We start from the raw sequence: 14,462 nt of genomic DNA, 5'->3' as shown, positions 1-14,462 counted from the left end.
TATGGTGTAAAAATACGTAGAAAAACAATCATTCTGGCTGTGAGCGAGGTCAATCTGTGTATCATTCGTTCATTTGTTTTTCAATATAAAACCAAAAATAAGAAAACGGAAAAACTATTTTCTTCATTATTTGTCTCCAAAACCAAAATGAAAAAATTATTATTCATTTTTTCAGTTTTTGATTTTGTGTTTAAATTAATAATGGAAAAAATGGATAACGGCTGTTTCCCGTTTCTGTGACTTAAACTGAGATGCCGGACGGAACCAGGACTGAACCAGGACTGAACCAGCTCCGGGACCAGACCGGAACCAGATTGGGACCGAGACCAGGATTGAGACCAGGACTGAGACCGGGAACAGAACCAGGACTGAGACTGGGACTGAGACAGGGAACAGGACCAGGACTGAGACCGGGACAGAGTCCGGGACCAGACTGGGACTGAGACTAGGACTGAGGCCGGGACCAGGCCAGGACCAGACTGTGATTGAGACCAGGACCAGACCGGGACCGGACCAGGACTGAAACCGGGACTGAGGCTGGGACTAGATGAGGACCAGACTCTGAGACCGAGACTAAGACTGGGACTGAAACCGGGACCAGGCTGGACCAGACCAGGACTAAACAACAACTAAACAAACCTAAATATGCAGAGTTTGTGTGTTAAACGTGTGTGAATATTGCACTGAAAAAAAAAAATTATATAAATAGACGGAAAGACAGTTTTGTTGTAGCTTTTCCTCGAGTGATTAGTGTTGTGTTTTAGTTTTAGTTTTTCCTTAAGTGACGCAGAAAAGAGGGAGCCACTTTCTGTTTTAATATTCATGTATGTTACCACTAAAAAAAAAAAAAAAAAACACGTGGGAATGAAACAAAAAAACACAACTCCAGGTCTGTTTGTGATAAGGAAAAAACATAGTAATATGCGCTCTTTAACTAACGTGGATTTTTAATTATTTTTTACAACATTGCACTGAAAAACAAGTTCCCTTTTTAACACATTTCAAGATCTGAGACTTCAATTTGGTTTGTCATTTCAACATTATTAACTGTATGGAAAAAAGCTCGCCATTCTTCATCACGGATCATTTTAATTTCGTCCAAACACATGCACTTACAAGGCTGTATATTGCTGTAGTAACATTTCCGATGGGCTTTGAAGCAGCCATGAATACTGAATAAATTAACTTTGTACAAACGCCTATACACGAATCAACACTTAAGATATGTATAGTCTAGTCATATATATATATATATTTTCTATAGCGACTAAGACTTGATTCACAAACAGCAGAATTTACAGCATCACGTTGACAGTTCGGTAGCACATAAACATACAACTTCAGGGAGATTTTGCATGTGGTTCTATTAGACACTTTTATATTTTAATACAGAAATGTTGGAGGATCAGACAGAAGCATGTGCCAAAGCTCGATTTTGTATAGTGTATGAAAGTTTGTGTTTGACCCATTCTCGTCCAGATACAGTAAGAGCCCGGATCTGGGTCAAAACATGCGCTCTCTCCGATACCAACACGGCCTGGGAATCGAACCCGAGACCTTCTTGACCTTCTTGTTGTAAGTTATTGTTAAAGGGACAGTTCAGAATTTTGGACATAGGACTTCATTTCTGGGACCGGGACTGAGATCAGGACGTAGACTGGTACCAGACCGGGACTGAGACCTGGACTGAGACCGGGACCAGACCAGAACTAGACTGTGATTGAGACCGGGACTGAGACCGGGACCAGACCAGGACTGAAACCAGGATTGAGACCGGGACCAGACTGGGACTGAGACTGGGACCAGACTGTGATCGAGATCAGGACTGACACCGGGACTGACACTGGGACCAGACCAGGACCAGACTGTTATTGAGACCAGAACTGAGACCGGGACCAGACCAGGACTGAGGCCAGGACTGAGGCCAGGACTGAGACTGGCACCAGACCAGGACTGAGACCAGCACTGAGGCCGGGATCAGACCAGGACCAGACTGTGACTGAGATCGGGACTGAGACCAGGACTAGATTAGACCAGGACTGAGACCAGGACCAGACCGGGACTGAAAACTGTTTAGACCTGGTTTAGTCCTGGTTCAGACTGTATGCAGCACAAAAGTCCATACAGACTGAACCAAAACTAACCTTGCATTGCGTGACTCGTCGCATGTTGAGAGGGACTATTTTCTCATATATCAGTCCGCCGCTGTTGAGCTTTCTATCAGGAAGTACAACTCACTGCTGCTGCTCAGACATAAATCTTTCAAATGCAAGATTGGTTTCACTTCTAAAATTATTCTATCGACACAGACATTTACATCGACAGTCTGGAGTAATAACAGATTTTCTTTGGGTGTTTTGTGGCGTGGGTAAGACAGGATAACTATGACCATTGACATGCACTAAAGACCTCTGCAAATACAAGAACTGGATGGAATATTTAAAAAAGTGTCTCCACACGTCTCCAACACTCTGGCTCACTGGGAAATGAGATCCTATGTCCAAAATTCCAGACTGTCCCTTTAATATTTAGAATGTAAAGATGCCGTGTTGCGCTGCGTAACTTTTTCGGCAGAGTTAAACTCATCCATCGCACTAAAAATCCCTTCCCAGCTTCTTGTTTTCATGGAGATAATGGAGTAATTTGTAACGCCAGCGATACCGTACTGTGGAGCATTCCGAGCAAAGCGGTGATATCTCCATGGAGACAAGCAGGACAAGCGGCAATTCACCAGAAAAGTTACGCAGTGCAGCTTTAACTGGCCAAGTATCGCATAGACCCACATTTACAAAATACTGGACTACCCCTTATAACTTTCATACGTACACATTTGGACGTTTTTACCATAAAGAAACGTTTTCATTGCATAAAAGTAAAACAAAATAATAAAAAAAAGGTAACACTTTATAATTACTACAACTTAATTAGCCTTAATAAACAAAACAAACAAAGCCTTAATTCATAATCTCAATATTTTATTAAAGAGGAGGTGTTTTACTTCTGAGGGTTATTAATTATTATTTTTGTCTTGAAATGCTAAATACGCCAAAATATTTCACTTCTGTTTCCTGACGCTCTTTAGTCTTCCCTCTCTTTGCTCTCCACGCTAAGTCACTCCCCCTTCAGAGCTCTATTCCGCTTAAAGAAACAACTATTCATAGCTTCAGTTTTGTGTCTCGTTTTTTTTATATTTTTGTAGAATTGTTTAGCGGCTTGTGGGCGGAGCTTTGGACCGAATCTTACAGGTAACCTTAAAGAAAGTTCGAATAGGGTCCAGGAGAGATCACTAGATGACTTAAACACACCTGGATGACATTTAAAACCTCTTCCGGCATGATATTAACAAAAATACTTTGCATAATATCTCTTTAAGTAATTACTAAGCCTGAATCATTCTTATTAAAATATTTGCTCATTATGAATTAAAGGTGCATTGTGTAACTTTTCTGGTGGCTTTTCTTCATGGAGAACAAACCAGACCAATTTACAGGTCAGATCTGTGGAGGGGCGACCCTGCTCACAGTCAGAATGCCCTTTTCTAGGTATTTTCGAGCTATAAAACAACATGTAATTGAATAAATGTCCAATTAAAAAAAATGACCAAAAAGTTACAGAGTGCACCTTTAAGTTTTAGTTCATGTTTTATTCATTCTAATTAAAGTGTAGTTATTACAAAGTGCTACCAAAAACGTTCAGATTTCCTTACACCTCCTGTCAATATGTTTTTGTGAATAAATAAAAAAAAAAACAGGCATTAAAGTTGGAAGTTTTGTCACGTTGGTTGAACACACAGGAAGTAGTGGGACAGTCACGAGACGGTGTAATCCCTCATTCGTCCAGGCATGGTTCAGCATAGAGAAAGTTTCAACGGCGCTCATGTGGACACTGTTTTTGAAATAAAAATCTGAGTGTTTCAAATTAAACATGGATTCTGGATGAGAGCTGATACTTCTTGAAAACAGTGTCCAGACGTCCGCAGCTGAAACCTTCTCTACACGGCGGGACAGTTCTAAAGTTAGCACAGTCCTCCCTCATAGTCGTCCTCCTCCTCGGCCGGGGCAGGTGCTCCGCTGGCGCCCCCTTGTGGAGCCGCCGGTGCCTTCTTCTTCTTCCCTCCTCCTCCAGGGACGCGCAGGGAGATGGCCAGTTTTGCATACTGCGGAGGACAGAGCACATGTTTGTTTTGTTCACTTGATTCGTTGTTTTAGCCACGCACGTCGACAGAAATTTAGGGGACGGGGCAAGAAGCCTCACGTGGACCCCTCTTTAATATAAAATAACAGGAAGAGGGTCCGATTCTGAGCCGCTAAAACCCTGGAGCCCAGAGCAACAGACCCGTTTGTCCCCTCCAGTCTCCTGCCCTGGTTGTAGCATTAGGTTTCTGGATACATATGGACTACCAGTCAAAAGTTTGGAGTCATCCTCTCTCATTAAATTGTTTAGTTTTTTTCTTTATGTTTACTACAGTACTTTTTGCAATTTAGATACATACAGAAGATTACTGTATTTTTCGGACTATAAGTTGCTCTGGAGTATAAGTCACACCAGCTAAAAAATGCGTTAGGAAGAAGTAAAAAACATATATAAGTCACACTTTTTGTGGTTAATTTGTTTTGTAAAATCAGAGATCAGGAACCGACATTTCATCTTGGCATTTCATCTGCTAGCCCCTTAGTCACTTTAGTCTCAAGACTGTTTTATTGGTATGTGTCTGTCTGTCTGTGTAGCCCTGGTGGGTTTGCACACATTTTTTATTGTATATGTGTAGTAACTAGTAGCTGATAGTACTTTTAGTTTTATATTATTGTATTTTATTATACTGTGTTGTGTGCACTTTGAAGGAGCAGCTCTGCATTCCATTATACTGTGCATAATGACAATAATTGTTTTCTGTTCTTGTCTGAAAGGCAAGTTATAGTAAAAACAATAGAACAGAGAACAACAGGCTGTTAACGTCACATCTTCCAAATTCCAGGAAAGTTACATGGAGCATTCTTCCGGTTGTCACAAGTTTCTCACTCAGTCCAAACTTTCTTTCTGCTGCTTGGTTACTATTTTCAGCTGCATATTTCGCTACTTGCAGCTTGTAATCTATAAAATATGATTTTCTTTTTGGGGGCATTTGTGTTCAGTCTTCTCAGTTGTCTTTATAAGATTGTTTTAGATTTTCAATGGTAAAGAAGTAATGTTGCGATCGACTAACATGATACAGACAGGACAGAGGCTCTTTCTGCAGGAGACATGTGCAGTAGAGCCAAGTGACAGTGGTACAGGAGCATTAGGAGCAGCAGATACTGACACACAAGACTAGAGCGCCCTCTGCCGGCTGTCAGTGTGAAAATATTAATATATAAGTTGCACTGGAGTATAAGTCGCAAGAAACACCCAAACCATGAAGAAAAGTGCGACTGACCGTCTGAAAAATACGGTATTAATATATGAAGTAAGATTTATGGAATTATGTAGTAAAGAGAAAAAGTGAAATAACTCAAATAAATATGTTTTATTTTTCATCCTCAAATGCTCAAAGTGGCCCCATTTGGTTTGTTGACAGAGCTGCAAACCTTTGGCCTTCTCTCAATGAGCGTCTTGATGAAATCAGATGAAATGGTTTTCACTCCACAGCTGTGCCTCATCAGGGTCAAGAAATGCCAAAAGTGCAAAACAGTGTTCCAAGTGTTGGTATTTTTAAAAAATATCAAATCTAAAACAAGTTTTCAGTGAAAATCTACAGTGTAAATAATCTTGGAAATATAGAAGAAACATAAATTAAAAAGTGTGTCCTGACTTTTGACTGGTAGTGCATTTAAAAATAAAAAAATTTAGTCCAAAAATCGACTAAAATAAAAGCATGTTTTTTGGGGTTTGGTTATGTTTATTGCAATGAAAAATGTGTGTCCTTACAGTGCGTGGGCTTGCATCTCCACAAACCTGACTCTTATTTAACACAGTCTGGTATAAAACATGTCTATTTCCGTGGAGAATATTCCAAAGTGCTTTTAACTTTCTATTTCTATGGAATCATGAAGGTAACGTGCCACCTCCACAAACTTAAATGCTGTATCTTTAATGATGAAAAAGTATAATATTCTAAAACTATTACTAAGACGCACAAAGGGGACAAAGTAAAATGTAAAAGTGAGCCTTAACAAATCACTTCTGAGCAACAGAAACCTTCTGTATCACTTATTACAAATATATATTCTTTAATTTCAAATCTTAAAGGTCCCATATTAGCAAAATTACCTTTTAGCCATGTTAAAATGTTGTTACCTCTTCAAAAACATACCTAGAGTTGTGTTGTGTTTCCTTCACACATTTGAGTAACTTATTATTATTCTGTCTACATCTCCAAAGCTCTAAATCCTTTGTTCCTCCTTACAATGTCATATAAAGGTGGTTTTCAAGCTCCTTTTACACCTGAGATTGGAAATTCCAGGGCTGAAATGATCCAAATGATTCTAACAAAGGTTTATGGAGCTTCAGAACACAAGGTGGAACAAAGTGTTTTCTGTTTTGAGAGAAGAAGGTGTGTAAAACATGTGTGAATGAAACAAAACACAACTCCAGGTATGTTTGTGATGATGAAACAACATTTTAACAAAGATCAGAAGTGTACAGGGTTCCCACGGTCATGGAAATCCAGGAAAAGCCATGGAATTTTGTAAGTTCAATTAAATTTCTGGAAAAGTCATGGGATTTTAGTATCTCTTTCACGCAACTACAGCGTTCTGTTTAGTTCTCATTAGGCTGTTATGATGATTTCTGAATGTCTGCGCCTTTTGTTTAAAAGAGACGATAAATGCACTGACAGTATTTTGAATGTTAAAAAACTATAATACCAAACCATAAGGTGAGTGGATTTCATATTTAGCCCTAAAAGTCTGATCAGGTCTACACATGTCATGGAAAAGTTTTGAAAGTCTGTCAGTGAAAAAAAGTGAGAACCCTGAGCGTAATACAGTAGTTGTGACTCTGCACTCACGTCGTTGTCCATGTACTTGAGCAGGGGGGAGTTGCACACGCGGTACACTTGGTCCTCGTCCTGCTCGTCGTATCCCTGCAGCAACGTCTCCATGGCAACGCAGTCCTCACTCCCGCTGTATCCGGGGAGGCTGAGGGGACAGGACGGACAAACATGTAAATAATCATTAATTTTAAAAACTAAATCATCAAATTGAGGTGATTGTACAGTGTGCGTGTAGTAGTGTTGTCACAATTCGGGCTGGGTATCATTAAAAAGTTCTCGATATAATACATACATCGATACATAGGCCTCGATATGATATATATCTCTATACAGTGCACTTTCAGTTCAATACACTACATTTTAAATTGATTTGATACGGTTCAATACAAAATAAAGGCTAAATCATGGCTGTGATACTTAAAGTCTTTGTTAAACCACTTCTTGTGCAAAGTTCATATGAAACACAAACATTTTAATCTTCAAAACAGTGAAAATGTCAAATATGTCGCATAAACGAGTTTCCTTCCTCTAAACAAGCAACAAAACTGTAGCACTGTCACAAAATAACTGAGTAAAACAAACCAAAAAATACTCTTGGTGATATATCAATACAGCAGTCCCCGATATCAATACTGTATCATCACATTAAACGATACGATATATTGATATTTTTGCAAACCGTAGTTACAACACTAAAATTTAAAACTAAATTTCGATACTACAGAATTCACTCAACACTCGATACCGAACACGATACCACAAAGATTAAAAAATGCTCCTGTTTTAGTAACAGAATTTTCATATTGATACTTTGCAGTGACCTCACGCTGGGGGTGTTCTACATGTATCTCTAAAGGGGTAATCTTTAGGAGTTACCATGGTGACACAACGCACACATTGGCAAACACTGTCATAAAAGTTTTAATGTTTAAGATTTAAGAAAAAACACAAAATAAACACATTTTCACAACACATTTTCAGGAGCCTGTGATCAATACAAGCGTTCATGGTCCTGTTTAGGAGTTTGATTTTCATCAAAAAAAGTAAGAGCATTTCACCTGTTGTAGTTTCAGGTAACTCAGTTCTTTCTGGTCATATTGTGTTAAAATAAAGCATAGATGAAAGTTTAATAAAGCCTCAGACAGAGCAGAGCCTAAGTTAGCGTCACAACCCCAGGGAATGTTGATGAAAGTATCAATACACAATAACAGTACTGTCTTTATCTTAGCATGAGCTCTTATATTTGTTCTGATGAAGCTAAAACTGTTCAGGAAAGCTCAAATGTTGTCCTGTTAATGTGATTTTTTTTATATACTTACTCAAATGAGTATCTCGTTTCAATAGTAGTTTTAGTATTGATCTGATTTCTGATACTGTTGACATCGCCGTGTGTGTGTGGACTCACCTGTAGCTCTCTCTGACACACTTGTCTGCGGCCACATAGTCTCCTCTGTGAAGGTGAATCAGCACCTGAGCTGTGGTTTTCTGCAACAACATGGAACAATTACTAGAAAGTAGTAAATTCATGTTTTTAAAATGTTATTTATTTTATAAACTTTATGAAGTAACATAAAAAGTAAACATGTTCAAATCAAAGTTGCACTGTTGAATTATATGAATTATATATATTTGTTTACATGATATAAAAGCTCAATTTGGGTTGCCAGATCTCATGACTAAAACCTGTTTGCAGTCATTAGTTCAGTTGTGATTGTAATTGTCATTTTTATAAATCAGTAAGAGCACTTGTTAGAGGTATTATCTTGTTATGCCCCTTACATCAGTCCTAGTGCTGCCCTTTACCAATTCTACAACAGATGGACAGATACTAGTATATTGGGCTGATATTTGCACTTTTTTGTGCATCGGCTATCGGCCTTATATCTCCTGTCTAGGCTGATAATTGGTTTGGGTTCACAAATTCCTACATAAACCTTTATTTTAACACTTATAATGATGGCATTCACAAAATAAAATTACACAACTCCATTATTGGTTAGTAGTAAAAACAAGGGTGTGAATGTCTAAAAATCATTTCTATTGATTATTTTTCCTTATCATAGTTTAATTATTCAGAGCAGTAAAAAAGTGCAGACAATATTTATATCAGTTGTAATTTCAAGTCATATATTTTTGGGGAAAATTGCCAAATTTCCCTACATATCAGCCTCAACATATCAGGAGAGATTATTGGCCATCAGTTGCAAATAATCAGTATTGGTGTCAGCAATGGGATTATACACTAACGTACTGTTGGCACTCACCTTGAAGCACATGGGGAAGTTCTCGATCTCTTTGTACATGTTTTTCTCTTTCTGGACTGCAACCGCTGCTTCATCCAGCCTGAAAACAGAACAAGAAGAAAAAGTCCAACAAAAGATTTAGTAATGATTAATTAAAGGAGAGAGATTATGCAAATTTAACTTTTCTGACCTTTTAACCACGTTATGATAGTTTTTCTTATCATTAGTTTAGTTTGACTAATCCTAAATCTAAAATGATGATCTATGGATTATAGTTTAAAGACAGGATATTACTTTTATGGGGTATTAATAACTGCTAACACATAACATATTTAGATCACCATGTTACATTTTATTGTTTAAAGAATGCTATATTCACCAAAAACTAACATTATTATTAAGTTTCACGCTCTGAGCCTCCCTCCCCTTTGCTCTCCACACTAAGTCACTCCCCGTTTAGTGCACTATCACAGCACAATCAGCATGCCTCCTGCTAAAAAAAACTACAGCACCAGGTTTGTGAAGTTGTAGTGTATTGTTTTGTATCACGCTTTAGTATATTTATAACCTGGTAGACACAGCTCCATAAATAATCCTCCAAAAGCATAATTATAAGTCCTCTTGAATGCATTAGTAACGACACTGCGCACTGATTCTGTATGAAGACATTGCAATTACCTTCTGAGTCGCACTAACAGTCTGGAGGCCTTCCCCAGCAGCTCCACAGCCTGTCTGAGCCGGTCCTCGTTCTGCAGAGAAAACACGTGTGAGCCTCCTCCACAACAGAAGCATCTCCTCTGGTTTGATCTGGAAACTCACCTCAAACACTCCCGCTGCTTTCTGATACAAGTCCACGGCCTTCTCCAGGTTTAAGGGCTCTATAAGTCTGGAACAAATACATGCAGTAGTTTAGAAAAGAACCCTGGATTTATGGAGTAGGGCACTGCATTTAATCAGATTTTAACAGTTCTATATTACGCAAAATGGACTCTGGTGATCTTTAAGCCATGTTATAATGCTGGTACCACCTAAAAACATACGTGCAGTTGTGTTTTGTTTCATTCACACATGTTTAATTAATCCTGGTGTATTATGTTTACATCTTCCAAGCACAAAAGGTTCAAGTTAACAGCATTTTTTAACAGTATTTTTCAAGTTAACAGCTACCTTTTACTTCTTTTTCAGTAGAGATTAGAAATTCCCAGGCTGAAATCATCCGAATGATTTTAGTGAAGGCGTATGGAGTTTAAAAACACAGTGGAGCAGTGTCTGTCTGAGAAGAACTCAACCTAAATATGCAGGGTTTGTGTGTTAAACATGTGTGAATGAAACAAAAACACAACTCCAGGTACGTTTGTGATGAGGAAACCACATCATAACATAGATCAGAAAATTGCTTAATATGGACACTTTAATTGTCAATAACATGTTGGGTCTTTTTAATCTTGAGATCCACAGTCAGTCCTCTGTCAGTAAAAGCATGTGAATTAGAGCAGTTCAGATTTAAGATTTAAGATGACAAGAACTAAAACTCATATATATTTATGCCTAGTGTCGCCTGAAGGTAAAAGACACGTGTTTGGGTAATATTTAAACCAGTTATCCTCTGGTTCACAGGCTTAGAGTGCGTTCACATGTGTCCGCAAACAGTATCAGATCAAAACTGCTGCTAAAATGGTTCTAAATCAGGACAAGAACAGGACCAAATCAAGTGTACATTAGGACTAAACAGGGCACATACAATGATTATGATAAATATGAATCTCAATATACAAAACAATCATATACGAATGTTATAAAATGCCATGTGCAGAGCAGCATAAGAATAAGATCCACTGACCCACAGGTAAGGAGGCAACTATGGGCCAAAAACTGTAATTTTGCTAACTGTGACAAAAAAAAAAAAAAAAAGTTATGGGTACATTTTGTCCAATCATGATAATCACCACACTTTGCAAAAAATAAATAAATAAAATAAAAAACAAGAAATGTATGTCTTTTTAATTTGAAGGGTCAGTATGTAACTTTTTGGTTAAAAATATACTAAAATAAAAGCACGTGTCTCCATCATGTATGTTTTTATTGCACTGAAACATGTTAAAAAGTGTTTTTACTCTAAGCGGGCTTGCATCTCCACAAACCTGACTCCTATTTGGCCTGAAGGAGGGGCTCATCCTGCTTGTTTCCATAGAAATGTTTCTCCTTTGGCTATAATATTCCACTGTACGGCATAAAACCAATTTAACTCCATGGAGAATGCTCTGATGTATGGTTTAACTTTCTGTTTTCATGGAATTAGGCATTTGATTTTCCATCTTCAGAAAGTTACTCACTATCACATTACGTACATGATGTGTATCGTCATTTAAATATATTTCCATGACATTGAGTGCCTTGAAGGTAGAAGAGCTTTTTATAAACTATGACCGACCAACTCCAAATGTCCACAGCCACAAAAACACACTGAGCTCTCCCTGAAAGGTAGTGTACCAGTATTGTGTGTATTGTGCATGTGTATTGTCTTACTTCCCGGCCCGGTCCAGAGCCATGGCTGCGGTGTCTGGAGTCCCGTTCTCCATGTACATCATACAGGCTTTCTCTATGTACTGAATGGCTTCGGGCATCTTCTTTTGTTCCTGGAGCAGACAAAAGAAGCTCGTGTTACCTTATGGCCTGGATATGAGCACGTCAGACACATTTGTATAGTATTTATGTAACCAAACTCACCTTCATCATCATTCCCGCCTGCTCGATCGCCCTAAAGAAAGGAAAAAAACAGGCACCACGTCAAACAAGTGAGTTAGTTATCTTACCAGGGACTATTTAAGATAATGACGATGTAATTTTTATATTTGATTATTTCACCGTCAATTTATAATTCAATGGCAATCCCCAAACATTTCACATTTTACTTTAAAACTACTGCAAAGGTTCATAGATACAAAACTCGTCAAAATCATAATTTCCAAAATGTGTCACATCAAGAGCTCTGTTTTGTTACGATAGAAAGGCTGTAAATTCTGGAGCCATTTTTTTCAGATCAGAGGTGTTGTTTAAAGAGAGTTTGAGGAAATGTTTGATATTTCATGGTAATGTTTGATAATAATTCAATTGTGGATGTTTCATTGTGTTTTAATCCATGTTTGAATCAAATAAATTTAATCCAAGATGTGTAAATGTTTTTTTTTTTTTTCTGCACAGCGATAATGTTCAGTTTTTAATGTATTCATAAGGTGGAGGTTTTAATTTAAGACCTTTTGGGGGTTTTTGCCTCTCTCAGCACCGACTTTTTATCTAGTGTGTTTTTTTTTATTGTTATGTTATAGTACGTGCAAAATAAATTAAATAAAAATAAAATACGCAGCTGATTATTAAAACATACTATATTTTCAACAAACTGGACAGCAGAGGTTTCCAGTTTGTCTTTTTCTGCCCTCTGAGCTGTTTTGTTGAATCACAAGTTTCTCATTTAAAGGTGCGCTATGTAACCAGGCCAAGATACAAATCAGATCAGTGGAGAGGGGACCCTGCTCAAAGTAACAATGCATGCACTGTTGAATCATGGCTTAGACCAGACCTGTGTGCAAGGCATTCATAAATCAATATATTGATAAGTTGAGAGGACCACAGTAAATTAGTGTAATTAAATGGGAATATGATCCATATGTCGAACTAAAACATATAACAGCTTTCTATTTAATCCATAGCCTCCTCCTGATTTATAGTGCAGCATCTATTTAATATGGATGCGCCACACAGCTTCCTGACGCACCCAGTCGCTAATCAGAAAGCTTGTAGTGCTCGCTGTGCAATGAGTGGGCACCTCAGCCAAAACGTTACCACCCATTGAATTTCCACCAAATGCACAAAGACCATATGGACAACTGATTAATAAACATTCAGAACAGCTACAGTTTGTCACAAAATTGTCTGCATATTAGCCTATAGTCATTGTTACTCGTAGTACTAACAAAACAAATTAAATGGTTTGGATTCTCATGATACATTTGGGTCCTGGTGAGCTCCACAGAAGCTTGTATGGTTCAGGTCTGCGTCAGGACATCAGTGTTGGTGCTCTACTGTGAACCAGCCTTTTTGCTGCACGATGTAAGTGTCTAGTATTAGTATTTACCACAATAGATTTGGTCTTTGTTCAGCGTTCAGAATCAGAATTATCACATTAGATATATTTTCTTTCAATAAAATGTTACAACTTGTCATTAATATTTATTTTAAGCTGTTATTTCTGTCCGTAGCTACTTTATGGTGTATAAAATCATAATAATGTAATTTGACGGACCAATAGGCTAAACTTGGAACTGGTTGATTAACTGGCAATCTCCATATTAATACCCTGGAGACACTAGGCAATATGGGTGACTAAGAGCACAACAAATCCAGCAGAGACACAGCCTACCCACTGTGGCCCCTGGTATTCTCTAAGTGGAAAATCTAGTCATATAAACAGCTGTAATACATAGAAAACACTTACTTGGCTGCATGAAAGAGCCTGTTGGGAGGGTCAAGGAAATAGCAATGCCAAAAATTGCACTTTAAATCAAATATACATGAGTAGAGTTAAAGATACGTCTTGTTTTCTGTGTGGTACTCTGCTTCCTTCAGGTAAGCATCCTTCGCCTGCTCGTATTGCTTGGCATTCTTGAAGCACACAGCTAAAACCAAATCATTACATAAGTCAATCAAGTTATTTTTGCATATTAGAGACACTTATATGCACTTGATTACCTGCTTTGGAGTATTCAGACGCTGCACTGTCAAAATCTGGCTTCCATTTAGTCAGACTGGTTTTTAGGCTGCAAAAAATGACATGATTCATTGAGAAACGCCTCACGCACGTATATTACTGCTTTGTCACATGATAATAACGCAGTCAATTAGCGTTTAGCTTTTAGCACGATCGTAAAATATATAATTAATACAAAAATAGCAGTGATGTTATTAAAATGAAAACGGCCTTATGGTTAGCTCGCATTGATAGTAAAACAGATTGACGTGCTTTAGATGGAAAACATTGAATAAACTCACCATTTTTCGGCTTTAGCTATGTGCTCGTGGGCTTCGTTAATCTTCTGCGCAGCCATCGCGTTACGTTTTCAATACGATCAGCGCAGAAATATCGATAAAAAGGGAATTATTTGATTTAGGTTCTGTCGATGTTTGGATTAACACGAGACTCCTCCTTTGGACTACAACGTCACGGCTGTCGCAGACTACGGCAACCTGAGGGG

General features: G+C 38.1%; 1 protein-coding gene across 1 annotated transcript; it reads right to left on the bottom strand.

Annotated features, from left to right (window-relative positions):
* Positions 1-917: 917 nt before the first annotated feature.
* Positions 918-14,444, bottom strand: napgb (N-ethylmaleimide-sensitive factor attachment protein, gamma b). The gene is made up of 12 exons (XM_020941034.2): positions 14,260-14,444; positions 13,960-14,027; positions 13,802-13,886; positions 13,706-13,723; positions 11,941-11,971; positions 11,740-11,849; positions 10,033-10,099; positions 9,892-9,962; positions 9,235-9,313; positions 8,376-8,455; positions 6,986-7,115; positions 918-4,156 (listed from the first exon to the last, which is right to left on the bottom strand). Exons 1-12 carry the CDS (start codon positions 14,313-14,315, stop codon positions 4,016-4,018), a joined length of 936 nt encoding a protein of 311 aa, XP_020796693.2. The 5' UTR covers positions 14,316-14,444; the 3' UTR covers positions 918-4,015.
* Between the last annotated feature and the right edge of the window lie 18 nt (positions 14,445-14,462).

The sequence above is a fragment of the Boleophthalmus pectinirostris genome, unplaced genomic scaffold, assembly GCF_026225935.1.
Source record: "Boleophthalmus pectinirostris isolate CB_2022bp ecotype Guang Dong unplaced genomic scaffold, ASM2622593v1 HiC_scaffold_16, whole genome shotgun sequence".
Classification (NCBI taxonomy): domain Eukaryota; kingdom Metazoa; phylum Chordata; class Actinopteri; order Gobiiformes; family Gobiidae; genus Boleophthalmus; species Boleophthalmus pectinirostris.
Note: the sequence above shows the minus strand (reverse complement) of the source record. Positions and strands in the feature narration are given on the sequence as shown.

Excerpts from the sequence above, each read along its gene's own strand:
- napgb (XM_020941034.2), bottom strand. The coding sequence starts at position 14,315 with ATGGCTGCGCAGAAGATTAACGAAGCCCACGAGCACATAGCTAAAGCC. Across the intron at positions 10,100-11,739 it reads GCTCTGGACCGGGCCGGGAA|ACTTATAGAGCCCTTAAACC; the intron begins GTAAGACAATAC and ends TATTTGTTCCAG. Across the intron at positions 9,314-9,891 it reads CTGTTAGTGCGACTCAGAAG|GCTGGATGAAGCAGCGGTTG; the intron begins GTAATTGCAATG and ends TTCTGTTTTCAG.